Source organism: Brachycentrus maculatus, unplaced genomic scaffold (genome assembly GCF_059751285.1).
Source record: "Brachycentrus maculatus isolate JH-2025_06_01 unplaced genomic scaffold, ASM5975128v1 h1tg000018l, whole genome shotgun sequence".
Taxonomy (NCBI): Eukaryota; Metazoa; Arthropoda; class Insecta; order Trichoptera; family Brachycentridae; genus Brachycentrus; species Brachycentrus maculatus.
The window spans coordinates 1362190-1376936 of NW_028280772.1; the positions used below are offsets into that span (position 1 = coordinate 1362190).

Sequence of the window (14747 nt, forward strand, 5' to 3'; positions counted from 1 at the left end):
AAACGTTATACATATATCATTTGAAATGTTTTAGTGGGAAAATGATTAATTTCTTTTCAAATTTATGTATTTCATTTTATTAAAATAGGAAAGTTTAATACTAGCGTACATTAAGTACAAAAAATTGCAAAAAATTATGACAAAACTGCTGTTAATATTGGCCATGAAAAAGAAACAAATAATTTCATGAATCATTTGACAGTCACATTTTGGTGATACCTATTTTATTTAATTTCTCTTGATAAATAGCCCTATTTCTTAAAAATCTATTTTTATTATTATTTCGTTACAATGGCAGTAGCCAATTTGTACTAAATATATTACATATTTTAAATATACATATTTAAATATGTAGTTAAGATATGGTATTCATATAATTAAACGTAGTTAGGGTAATAATAATAAACATAGTAAATAAACGGTATTCAAAGTTAAAATAAAACATGAAAGAATAAGACTAATTAAATTTCTAGGTTTTACATACATTATAGTATACTGTAAGTCTCATTTTATACGTTGTATGCTTTATCATAAAATTATACAAAATAGAGAATAAATTTAGTTTGAATTATTTTGAAATACTCATAAATTTGGCATACGAGTATTTGGCATATATGTATTTGGCATATATGTATCTGGCCAGGTTGCCGACCTTTATGTTACATGAGATCAAACGTTTGATTTAAATAAATACTTATCATATTGAAAAAAGTATTCAAATTAAACAAATTCTATGATGCCCACAAGTTAAATAAAAAGAAATTAATCACACTCTCCTTATAGATCAAACGTTTGACTTAAATAAATACTTATCATATTGAAAATAGTATTAAAATTAAACAAATTCTACAAGTTAAATTAAAAGAAATTAAACAAATTCTATGATGCCCACAAGTTAAATAAAAAGAAATTAATCACACTCTCCTTAAAGATCAAACGTTTGACTTAAATAAATACTTATCATATTGAAAATAGTATTAAAATTAAACAAATTCTACAAGTTAAATTAAAAGAAATTAAACAAATTCTATGATGCCCACAAGTTAAATAAAAAGAAATTAATCACACTCTCCTTATAGATCAAACGTTTGACTTAAATAAATACTTATCATATTGAAAATAGTATTAAAATTAAACAAATTCCACAAGTTAAATTAAAAGAAATTAAACAAATTCTATGATGCCCACAAGTTAAATAAAAAGAAATTAATCACACTCTCCTTATAGATCAAACGTTTGACTTAAATAAATACTTATCATATTGAAAATAGTATTAAAATTAAACAAATTCTACAAGTTAAATTAAAAGAAATTAAACAAATTCTATGATGCCCACAAGTTAAATAAAAAGAAATTAATCACACTCTCCTTATAGATCAAACGTTTGACTTAAATAAATACTTATCATATTGAAAATAGTATTAAAATTAAAGAAATTCTACAAGTAAAATTAAAAGAAATTAATCACACTCTCCTTATAGATCAAACGTTTGACTTAAATAAATACTTATCATATTGAAAATAGTATTAAAATTAAACAAATTCTATGATGCCTACAAGTTAAATAAAAAGAAATTAATCAAACTCTCCTCATCCTTCACTTAGTCTAATGTCATTCTGATTAATTTCCTTTTTTTGGAAATCATTGTTAACTTATAGTAATATAACTTTCCTTTTCATTCATCGAAAAACTGTTCTCTACTCAGGTCAGTTATAGAATAAAGTGACACCTATTTACATGTAAAAAAATCCCATTATTTATTTTTTTAAAGAAGATTTAATATCTGAATGAAAGAACATTTTAAATGTCTTATTTTTTTTTCTCTATATTTACCAATCACCTCATATCTGAAGACCATACTATTGATAAATCAGCAGGTATACAAATGTCCCATGCAAATAAAACTTAAAACGTCTTTGTTTAGAAAATCTTTAAAAATTAAATTAAGTAAAGCAATTAGTAAAGATCTTCCCACGAATAACCATTTTAATCTAACTTGCACTTTTGTAAATATTCCTATTTTGATCCCTTAATCTTCTTTCTCTCTCAAAAATTTGTTTATTTTTTTTATTATACATAAATGGGCGGCAATGAGCAATTACTAGAGTGAAATTGCTCATTGCTGTATATTTATATTTAATAAAACGAACAAATTTTTTTTTTAGAGAGAGGGGAAGAAGATAATGGAATCACAATAGGAATATTTATGTGTGTAATAATAAATGATAAGAAGAGTTATATTACTATTGATGTTAACACACTAAGGACGGGAAAAGTATTTCAGCCCGTTCAGTTGATTAATGCTAAAGGACAGGAGGGTATTTTTAGCTTCTGCACCGGCCTCATTTCGAAGGCGACTTTTCAAAAAATTTATATGAATACTATGTAACAATCTCTTTATTGAGGTCTAAACTATATGAAGACAATTATAAATTCCCATCGCCAGCAGTCCGCAGGCGTAAAAAACACCCGTTCGAAATGTGTTAATGTCAAGTAAATAATGATTTGGAAAAAAGGAAATTAAAAGCTCTTAATAAACTATAAGCTTCAATCGTGGAAGTATCGCGAATCATCGCTCGTCTCCTTTGCAGTTGAAGTGACTGACGATCATTGTGCCTGGCGGCTGGGGGATGACGGCTGACTGCCCGGATAAAGAATATTCAACACCTCGTCTGGGACAAATTCCGGGACCCACTGCCGCGGAGGTATGTGGATGCCCTCAATTCTCAATATGGCCTTCACAATCTCTAACTGGAGGTTCTTTCGTCGTTCCGAGAACGCATCCATTATGATGGCGTACTGAAGAGGGTTCAGCAAATCAACATCCTCATTATTAATGTTTTTAAGGTATGGACTGATTGCATCTAACACATCCAGCTTCATCATAAAAACTGCGTGATGTAAAGGGGTTTGCCCTGTAAATAAAATAACAAATATGAGATTACAGATACGATGCTTCAAATAATGTTTAAAACAACTCACAGCAACATCAAGCAGATTTTTAACAAAGAAATTGATCATTTTAATACACGAGGACATAACAAAATACATGTGGAGCCGATAAACACAACCATGTTGGAGTAGTCCTTACAACTCGTCTCTAATAATGAGAATATCCATATAAAATATAATAGAAACAGTAATGTAATTACGTATTAAATAAATGTGTTATAACAACTTTTAAGCTTTGGAAACTTATGAAGCCTATTTTTTACAGAAAACACACCTAGGAGTATCTTAACCACCCTAACTTGGGGTTATTTTCAGGCATATTTTTTATAAACAAGCAAAAAAATCACAACGTTTGTTGTCACAAAATATTGCCAGGTATGAAACCTGACAAAAATTTGTCAGTCTATCCGGTACACATTAAATATTTTTGGAATAGATATCTTTTCTTGTTTTTGGAATGCCTGGAATGGTGAAGAAAAAGTGCGCATATCACGTACATTCGTATGTGTTAAAGCGGTAGTTCGTGGGTTTCTCGGTAACAACAGAGCTAACAATTATGAAGTGTGGACTTATTGTAGAGTTATGAGGTGTGGAGTGAGACTATGCTTAAAAGCTTTAAAATTATGGATTTATATTATCCGCTGACACTTCGTGATGGAATTGCATTTTTAATTTATTATTAGATTAAAACCAATATTTTTAGCTTTTCCACTTTTTTATTTGACCAGCGACCGGGTTTCGTCGTTACCGACATCATCAGACTGGTGATGTCGGTAACGACGAAACCCGGTCGCTGGTCAAATAAAAAAGTGGAAAAGCTAAAAATATTGGTTTTAATCTAATAATAAATTAAAATTATGGGCTGCAGAATGTCCCGTAAACTTCATATATTACAATCTCGCCTGGATACTGGAGATATAAGAAAGAATTTTAGATAAATTTAACATTGAAGAGCCGATCCCCCCCCCACATCCCTTCCACTTTACTTACTTGGTACTTTTTTTATTTGGGACTACACCACTGATTATGATTGTATTCTATCCACTTAATGCTTCATTTCCATATATTAGGGTTGGAACCGGGACTCCATTATGCACTGCTAGTAGCTTTCACTAAAATTGTTTTAATTGCTTTAACCGATTTCACTGCACCACCGCAAACATAGCATTACACAATTGTAGTGTGTTTAGCATACTACAAATCCACATGGGTTTTATGTTTTATTATCCAATTCTCACGACTACAATGTTGCCAGATAGAGATAGGTTTCTCGCGGCATGGAATATATGCCCTTTTTTTAGACTGGTGGGAGTAAATACTAGACATATCAACCTCAAGGTACCATTCTGAAGGTACCGAGTTCAATTCCTAGGGGGGGGGTTAAATAAATATAAGTGATTTTTTCACTATAATATTTATTCAATATTATTACTCTGGACTGGTACCTGAAGTGAAGAGCTAATTACCATTCCTTCATGTGTTAACGATCAAGATAACACTGTGTTTATATGATGCATCGCCCTATGCACCATTGGGGTGCGGATAAAGGTTCGAAGAAGACATTTTGAGGATAACATGCACCTGAATTTTAAAGGCATGAAAAAAGTATCCCTGTAAAATACAGTAGTAATTATAGGGTTTTACCTTTATGGTCCCATGTATTGTCCATGTCAGCAGCTTGGGCAATGAGTTTGGCAAGCGGAGCGCAGCCCTTCCGTATGGCGATGTATATCACACTCCTTCCTGTAATTCACATTGCAAAGATATGTGTGAGACTCTCGAACGTTACAAGTGAAAATTCTCAAACAGTTGATTTTATGCATTGCTCTCTTTGCATTTTTGCTGGCCGTTTTATTATTTCACAATTATAAAATGGTTATGTCGAATTTAATTTAATAAAAACTCTTTTTACTTTCAAGTATTGAAATTGATTAATAAAACAAACATGCTTCTCATTAGAAAAGCGTGTTTATTTTATTCATTATAGTTATCCACCTCGAGTCGCGGCGTGGAAGTCCCGGCTGACAAGTGAATTGCGTGAAAAACGGATTCGTCCTTTCTCCGTAACTTGTTGTGCAAAATATCGCACGGTAAGGGAGCAATTTAAAAAATATATTTTTTGCTCGTTACGAGAGGTGGTCGTTATGAGAAGTTCCGTTGTTTATCTAATGCCCAAAGTTGTTTATTTCAAGTTAAGAAATTGGTTATTGTGCCGATTGTACTTTTCGCTCGAGTGAAATGTTATAGTCATAAAAGGCATATAATGCCAAAATTTTATTAACAGTATAGTAACGCTCGTACAGTAGCCTCCGGCATGCGGCCGCGGTCATCCGACCGAATGCGATTCATCATTGAGAAAACACGCTTAAAATATATTGTATAATTTACTCAGATTAGGTGTTGCCGGTCAATGTTTGAATAATTGGACCCATTTATCCTCATATTCAGTCGGTCGTCGTTAAAATACTTTCTTCAATTTTTGATGCAAAATAAGTTTTTGTGAGCTGTCTTTTATCTGATTGGTGTATTTCATTTATAGCTTCTGCAGATCTCTGTATTTCATTTTAGTACGTATACATAATATAGTCCGATCCGTGTAAAAATTTCGGCGCTAAAAAAACTGTTTTCCCATAATTTTATGTATGAAATGAACCATCTAGATAGATAATTGAACAGTGCTTGCGCAAACCGGGACAAAATCTAAACTTGTAATTAAAATATAAGTTTATTTTAAAATCACCATAAATAATATTTATAGTGATTTTAAAACAAAATTACATTTTCATTATAAAATGGAAAATCACAAAGTCGGTGCTTCAAATATAAATTATAAAATCTCAACCGGCCAGGTCTCCGGGACTCATATCGGTTATACGTCTCGGTTTAACCGGGACAATCTATACTACATATTAACACAGTTATAAAGTATTAGAAGTAAATATTAAAGGGAGTCTTACCCTGTCCATCGAGGGCGTTTGCGTTGGCACCATTCTTGAGCAGCAGTTCTGCCATTCCTATGTTTCTATTTCTGACAGCCAAGTGTAGTGGGGTAGAAACTGTAAAACATATTTATATTATTAGGCTACAGTGAGGTGGAACAGATAGCGTGCTAGTCTTCTTAACCTTTCTCTTACGGTGCTTAAAAACTTCCATGTGCAACGGTGATATGAGAAAATGTGATTTAAAAACGGGAAAAATTTCAATATTTGTAAATGTCGCATTTATCGACCATACTTGAATTTGAAATAAAATAATTTTGTAATGTTAGCTCTGGTAAGTATCTGAAAATGAGAAAAAATACATTGCACGTAGCCGCCATAGGTAGCGTAGCGGCTACGTGCAATGTATTTTTATATATATATATATATATATATATATATATATATATATATATATATATATATATATATATATATATATATATATATATATATATATATATATAGTATTGCAGATAGTGTGTGAATAGTGCCATATTAATGAGCAAAACTTTTCTTACATTGAAATGTTGTCTGAAAATAAGGATTACTGTATTTCATCTAAAAACAGAGAACCATGTTATAAACATTATTTCTCACTGTGTACTGGCAGAGCCATTTTATAAATATTACCTCTTTTTGGAACCCTACCTGTCTATTATTCGAATTCGCCGTCTTTTTCTCAACTTCTTACCCGATCATAGTCCCCGTGTCTTTCTTGTTATCACCGAGTATCATTAGTCCTTTGACTGAAGAGCTTCAATAAAGATTTGATCGGGAAAAAGGGCAGGTGGTTTATTTCCAATGCTAAGATATGTCGGGAACATAGCAAATAATACCAACATTGGGCGTCAGATTCTACTACAGTCCACAAACGTAGAGCTCATATAAAAATATGGTTAAATCACCAGTGTGTTCATCACAAAACTATGGTGAAACCAGTCTGATGTCGGTAACGACGAAACCCGGTTGCTGGTCGAATAAAATTCATGTGGAAAAAATCACAAATCAGTTTGAGTTATCTCTTCGCATGGGTACCTGGACCGGGTGTGGGCAAACCCACAAAGTATCATTTGTTTTACAGGCAAAGGGTTAGTATACGATACTGTAATTATTTAATCATTCGTTCTGTAACTCCCTGTAATGTGCAAGCACTATCGGGCTACTGATTCCAAACTGCTGATTAAGGTAGAGTCCCTGACTAACATTACTAGTCTATGTATGGTTGGTTGGAAGATATTGAACTTTGTAACAGTGATCTTACATAGCTTGTCAACGGCGTCGACAGTGGCGCCAAAGTGAATCAGCAGACATGCTAAGTTACAATTGGTAGTCTGGACGACATGGTGTAGGGGTCCCATTCCTGTATAAACATTAAAGAAATTAGTGCATCAGGACAGTAGAACTTCCACTCCCAATTTTTTTATATCACGTATTAGCTGTACCTGGCCACACATTGCCGTGGCTCAGTTGGAATAGAAAATACACATTTCTAATATGTAACAGCTGTCAAGAAGCATACTATCTATCATGAGCAATGATTAGTACTCGCGTATTGCTTTTACGTTCAACATATACCGCTGCCATTGTAGTAGAAAATCTATTTTAAAATTAGTATATTTTTACAATTTTACAGGTGAAAACACCAGTCACAGGTTTCAAATTTTAATGCACTCCTTGAATTACTTTACTGGATTCGAGGTTTCGAATAAACAAACAGAATTTTTTTAATTTATATAGATTATTTTCTTTATGCAACTGATTTTGCTTTCCAAAAAGTCTTAACTTGAATAAATAGCTGTTTAATCATTTTTAATCTAAATACTGAAAATAAAATGCTGAAAGTCGATTGCCTCTGATAATTCTACATTCCATAAATGGTGAGTATAAATACACGTGAATATGTATAAAAATAATTGTATTACCAATTTAAATTTTCGTATGGCTCGGAAAAAAGAACAAAGTACTCTCTTGTTACAGACGCAGGTCCATTCTCTCGATCCACTGGAACGCTCCTAGCGTAGTTTGGTGCAGGTCTTTAAGGCCGAGCAGGCTGGTTCTCCGCCCCACATCCCATCCTGGAGATGGCACAGCCACCATCTGCGGAGCAGGAGTTACGAGTTGCGGATCCTACTTAACCAGGATCTGCTGGTGTGGCAGAAAAACCAGTTCGTGCTCTTCCACTCCGCGTTCCGTCCACTTGAACTTGCAATGAATCCCAACATCGATCCTCAACGTCTTGTGACATTGTTTTACACTAAAGGCAATGCGAGGTTTCTTACCATCGTTGTCCCTGAAGTCCACATCGACTCCATACGTCAGCAAGACACAGGCCGTGAATAAATCTGCTTTCTTGACTGAATGCATCAGAAGAGATTGGCCTGTAGCATAAAAGGAAAGACTCGCCTTTAGTCCACTTTACAATTTGTGGTCTTTTTAACATTAAACCCTTTGCGCTCGCTACATTTTTGGTATGTGCGTAACACCAACTCAATCAGATTCCGAGACATATTACAACTGTATTAAACAATGTTAACATAATTCTGGTTTAATTACATTGTAAAGTAGAAAACCAATATATTAAAAATATTGAATATTTAGACATTATTTTCTTGGCGCCATAGCAGCGGCACATGAGTAATACTGTAGTGGCCTTTATAGCGGCATTCCAGTGCTTAGAGTTAAAATGACATAAATAAATAATAATTGTTTACATCAATATACATACAACATTTTGAGTGTGTCCAAATACTTGTTCACAAATCGGGATTATCTTCAATTATAAGATAGAAATTGTTAAAATTATTTAATAAAAAAAACACCTATTTGAAATATTTTTCAATTGTATCAAAATTACACACAAATATCTACAGATGTCATTGCCATACAAGTTACATCATACTAACTGGCAGACGGACTTCAACGTTCATTAACGTTGATACTCCTTTCATTTATATCCATACTCCTGGACAGGTTAAAATCAAATAAAATAAAACTTAAAATGTGTCCCCAGAAAAAAAAAATTAAATCCATACTGTCAATACTTTTCGTGTTATGATTTTTAAAATAAGGAAGTGACCACGCCCCACCCCGTATATGTAAGTGTAAACCCAGTATGTGAGTGTAAGAATTGGTGACACAAATACAATTCCAGTGAGTTTTAACAGCAGCTATAATTAGACTGTGTTCCGTTCTACATTGCAAACACATTTCAAATAAAATGGGATGCTCGAGATACGAGTGTATGGTGAGCGAGATATGTTACAAGATTATATAAATGAGAACAAAACGATAGACTGTTTGCTCGGGTTCCATTTACAAATTATTACTTTAGCATTCTACAGATAGAATACTACAAGGTACGGGCAAATCCGCAAAGGCTTATAGTCTATGAAATAGTAGAGCGGGGAAAGATTTGACAAGTCCAACCTCAAACGCGTTGTAGTATCGAAGCATGTTGCAATATAGCTACATAAATTCATTTTGCCATTCAACTTCATCATAATTTGGGTGAAGTCAGTTCCCCAGTTTGATATCGGAAACAACATGTGAGATATGTTACCGTTGTCTAGATGCATTTCCGGAGTACATTGATCGGGTTTCACGTACACCCTGTGTGGAATTACGCATGGGCATCCTTCCCGTCTGCATGTTACTGGAATGTACAATAAACAGATTTAAAGTGTAAAATAACCTACACTTCTTATACTCACGCGTCAACATTTCTAAACATTTACATACTACCACACGATAAAACATTTTTAGTATTTTGTTCCATTTGTTTTTGTAACTATATAGTACATTTGCACAACTTTTTCTAACTACTGTAGAGGTTAACGAAAGCCGTAATAACACAATAAACTACCGGTTATATACGGAGGCTGGCTTTCGGCACTTTCTTGTCGGGATCCCGAAGTTCCAGCTTCCGTGGACGGCTCCAACTGCACCTCATTCGATTCCTGTAAACGGTTCATATCGGAAAAATTCATTTAGATTGTTCCCGCCAAAAGTTCACATCACCATTTTGGGACTCTGAAATAGGGATTTTGAAATAGGTAGCGAAAAATAATTAAATAGGTAGCGAAAAGTAATAAATAATGGTAATAAAGAATATCATTACCGGAATTTCAACAATAGGCACTTGGTCCATGTTAAACTCTATTTTTCTTCTTAAAGAGAATCCTGAAAACTTCGAGAGGAGTCTATAGGTCTAGTTTCGCAGCAATCAGAAAACAAGTGAGCGCGCCAATACCATAGACTACTAATTTGCCAATACGACTCCACAGACAATCGCCCAAAAACACTTAGTCCAGCCCTACACGTTTTTAGCACGGGCGTAGATATTTTAGTAAAATGCTCTAATTAGGTAACTTTTGTCTTAAGATTTAAGAAATTAAAAATTAAGGGTTCTCTTCGTAAATAATTTCTATTTCTTTTTGTGTATTATTTGATACAGTACATATTGACTAAAAAAGAGCAGTTCGTCGAACTGATGGCGAGATTTAAAAAACGAGTGAATAATTACTACTATTTGAATTCGTCGGTCGTGATTATTATAAAATTCGCTCTTTGCTTTTGTCCGACAACATTTTTTTTTGCTGTTGCCTTATATCTTATTTTTACTTTATCGCTCTTCTCGACTTGTACATATTATAACTGATTATGTTTATTTTATTTTATTTTTATTTTTACTCGAGCTCTAAATTAAGTCTGCTATTAATCTTTCTAACTTTTGCTACATTTTATTCTTGCTGTTTACTTTTAACTCATTTAGCATTTGTGAAATCTAGTAATTGGAATGTTACAATTACCTGTTTTATTTGTCATTCATTATTTCAAATGTATTTAAGTTGATGTTCTGTTAAATTTCTAAATAAATAAATAAACATTCGCCTCATATAATTTTGTTTTACCATTCTCTTCTCGTTCCGTGTGTACTTTTTTGAAAAATAATCAATCTGATGTCGGCATTAACTTCATAATACTTTAAAAAGAAGACAAACATGTTAAACGCGTGTTTCGTACCAACGCCAGTTTCACCAGTCCTCCATCGACAGAAAGTTTAACCAAGTAAATTGTGCATACCATATGCCAAATAATCTCATTCCTTTCACGGAAAATAATTCCCAATTGCCCAAAGAAGAGGTAGAATATATATTTTCCAACAGGAATCCTAATACTTCCCAGATAATTATTACTTCATCACGGACATTTGACTTGATACTAAAATCTCATTAGAATCCAAGATCTTGAAGCAGTGCTCTCGGTGTGTGTATGTAATAGGGCTCAAAACTTTGCCGAATAAATAGTTTACGACAAGAAAAAGTTCCAAAAATCAAATATGTAACAGCTGTATTTTTCTTAGATATAACGATAATATTATATTTCCTACCGTAAAAATGTTTGTCGAAAAACTCCGATAAATATTCAATATCGTATTCTCTACTTTTGTCTTTTTTTTTTCTCAGAAACCAACTTTGTATTTATTTATTATTATTATTTTTTAAATATATTTATGTAGTGCCTATCAATGACTAATATTGTTTTCTTAGTACATTTTGAAAAATCCTCCAAGGAACCCTGCCTTCTAGACAGGTAGGTACTACTTGTAGGTGGGCTGTTGTCAAATTATTTTGATGTTTGTGGTTTGAAAATGACATTGTTTATGGTCGATACAGATTAAAAAATATTTAAAATTATAGCCTCGATAAACTTTTCCTAAGCTCTGTTGTATGTATGTCGTAATGTTATATGTTTTTATTTGGGGATTTGATTAAATACGGTGTATAATGTAATTTTCTTGAGTTATAGGACCCGATTTATTGCATTACCTCGTGCTAATCCTGCAACAATATGCACCTTGTTGAATGTCAACGAATAATGGCCGAGTGGGAAACGCGATGACTGATGATGATAAACACTTTCCGTAATGCCTTGGTGCTGTTCCGTGTCTGTCTGCTGCGCTGGTCGGGGTTGTGGAGACGTCTGGAATCGGATCTAGCTGACTAACTAGTCACTGTACGAAAAACTAATCCCTTTCATTGGATTATTGGGGACATTGGAAGCTATTATGTGCAGTGCAGCTCCGTAATCGAAACGATTTCGGGACTCCTTTTGCCCCCCTTTCCCTATCGTCCTTAGTCCACTCTTCAAGAGATAACTGAAGATGAGGTTCAAATTTGGAAATCAGTGGCAGCGATGAGGGATCAGTTTGGGTAACGAGGACATCATACGCACTGTCACATCTAAAGATCTCGACAAGGAATCTATCTGATGACGACGAGCAGCTGATGCCAGTTTCATAAATGCCACCTTCTGAAGCCATGAATGTTTTCAACATAACCAAGTGGGCTGAACAAGTCGTCCAGAAAACTGAGGGATTAATGCGTGATTTAGACCTTGGACACCAGTTAAGTTCGTTTTTTCAAATGAAAATATCTCATTTTTTCAAGCGAAAAAAATAAATAAATAATTCAATCATTACTTAAATAAAAATGTCAAATAAAAAGCATTTTGATAATCCGAAATTTCCTTTTTTTTCTCTCATTTTTCCCGAAACACTCTTGATCATAATTTCCCTAATCCGAGCAACGCACTGCACGATTCAAGTTCGGATTAGCGAGCTGGCACTGTATATGTACATATATACATATATATATATATATATATATATATATATATATATATATATATATATATATATACATATTTATACACATATATATATACATATTTATATATATATATATATATATATATATATATATATATATATATACATATATATATATATATATATATATACATATATATATATATATATATATATATATATATATATATATATATATATATATATATATATATATATATATACATATATACACATATATACACATATATATACACATATATACATATATATATATATATATATATATATATATATATATATATATATATATATATATATACATCTATCTAAACCTCTATCTGTCGTTATTAAAAAATTCTAACAAGAATACAGGTTTCAGATGCAAATGAAATATTTAAAAAAAAATACAAACATGAAAAGAATTTTAAAAAATACTAAAGTTCATTGATCAAAATGAGTTTTTTAACTGTTTTATTTTTATAAGTCAATAGTATATTTTCAGTTTTGCAAATAGTATTTTTTACAGCATCGGTTATTGAATGTGCGTTGTGGAAAGTTTTCTTTCAGACAGTGTATATGCTTCTGGAAATGCAGGTAGAGTGCTTTTCATCAATATCGACCTCTCCTGCTATCGGTTACACAAGCCTTGAATGTAAGAAAATGCAAAAAAACAGACAAAATGTATAAAATATGCAGCTTAATTCGAACGATAAGTGGTGATAGAGAAACGATCGATGCGGTTTAGTTTAGTACGAAATTAATTCGGGATAGAAGAAATAAACGACACATCCAGGAAAACGATTATTCGAGGAACAATAGATAGAGGTTTCACTGTATATGATATGCAACCTTATAAGTATTTACATATTTGAATAGTGTAATTGTCAATCATGGGTACACTACTTAAACCAGCTTATGGAAGACTTCCATATTCTTCTTCATACTTCCATATTCTTCTTCATCTATGTCGAGAGGTCAATATAAATAGCTCCCAATTGGGGAAACAAAGATTTGTGAAGTGAAAATATAAAGGTGGAGACTGACCGGGGCATTTCGTCGTAACATCACTCGCGACAAGCATCAGCGAGCATCCGAAACTATGGATGGAGCGCTCGGCTCGCTGTACTGACTGCCTGAATGCGTAACGTATTACGTTATGACGAAATGCCCCAGTCAATCTTCACCGTAATGATTAAATAATTCTCTTTTCTCATTCTCGGATCTGACACAAAAAGAAAATTGTTTCCTAATTTTGCTGTGAATGTATATATATATAATATATATATATATATATATATATATATATATATATATATATATATATATATATATATATATATATATATATATATATATATATATATATATATATATATATATATATATATATATATATATATATATATATATATATTTATTTATATATATATATATATATATATATATATATATATATATATATATATATATATATATATATATATATATATATATATATATATATATATATATATATATATATATATATATATATATATATATATAAATAAATATATATATATATATATATATATATATATATATATATATATATATATATATATATATATATATATATATATATATATATATATATATATAAATGTATATATATATATATATATTTATATATATATATATATATATATATATATATATATATATATATATATATATATATATATATATATTGTGTCTTTATTTGATGAGCATCATTTTATTATCCATTCCTCTCATGTTTGACTTCGATCCTTCTTCTACAAACGTGTTGCCGGAAGATACGGAAAGGCCGAATAAAAACATGGCAATTTTTAATAAACAATTTATTTTAATAACGAAAAGGTAAATAATAGAACACGGTATGGTTAAATTGACACAATTCAATTTGAGGTGTAAATAAATAATAAGTAACGAGATAACATATGTATTGCGAAGTCGCGGGTGAGCCATTAGTCGTTCTGCCATTCTGCCGAGTTGCTCGTTCGGGTCCTGAAACACCAAAGTACCCAGCGATATAATGAGCAAATCGTGTCGGGAATACAGACAGCTTAAATATACTCTACACGATGTCCGCCTCCACAGTGTAGGGACCTGACGTCCCGGGCTCAATTCAATTCCCAGG

General features: G+C 31.9%; 1 protein-coding gene across 1 annotated transcript; it reads right to left on the bottom strand.

The window, feature by feature from the left end:
• Positions 1–202: 202 nt before the first annotated feature.
• LOC148313155 (uncharacterized) lies at positions 203–10131 on the bottom strand. The gene is made up of 8 exons (XM_088267680.1): positions 10052–10131; positions 9797–9890; positions 9494–9586; positions 8214–8312; positions 7196–7294; positions 5911–6009; positions 4598–4696; positions 203–2916 (listed from the first exon to the last, which is right to left on the bottom strand). Exons 1-8 carry the CDS (start codon positions 10079–10081, stop codon positions 2609–2611), a joined length of 921 nt encoding a protein of 306 aa, XP_088123806.1. The 5' UTR covers positions 10082–10131; the 3' UTR covers positions 203–2608.
• Positions 10132–14747: the final 4616 nt, after the last annotated feature.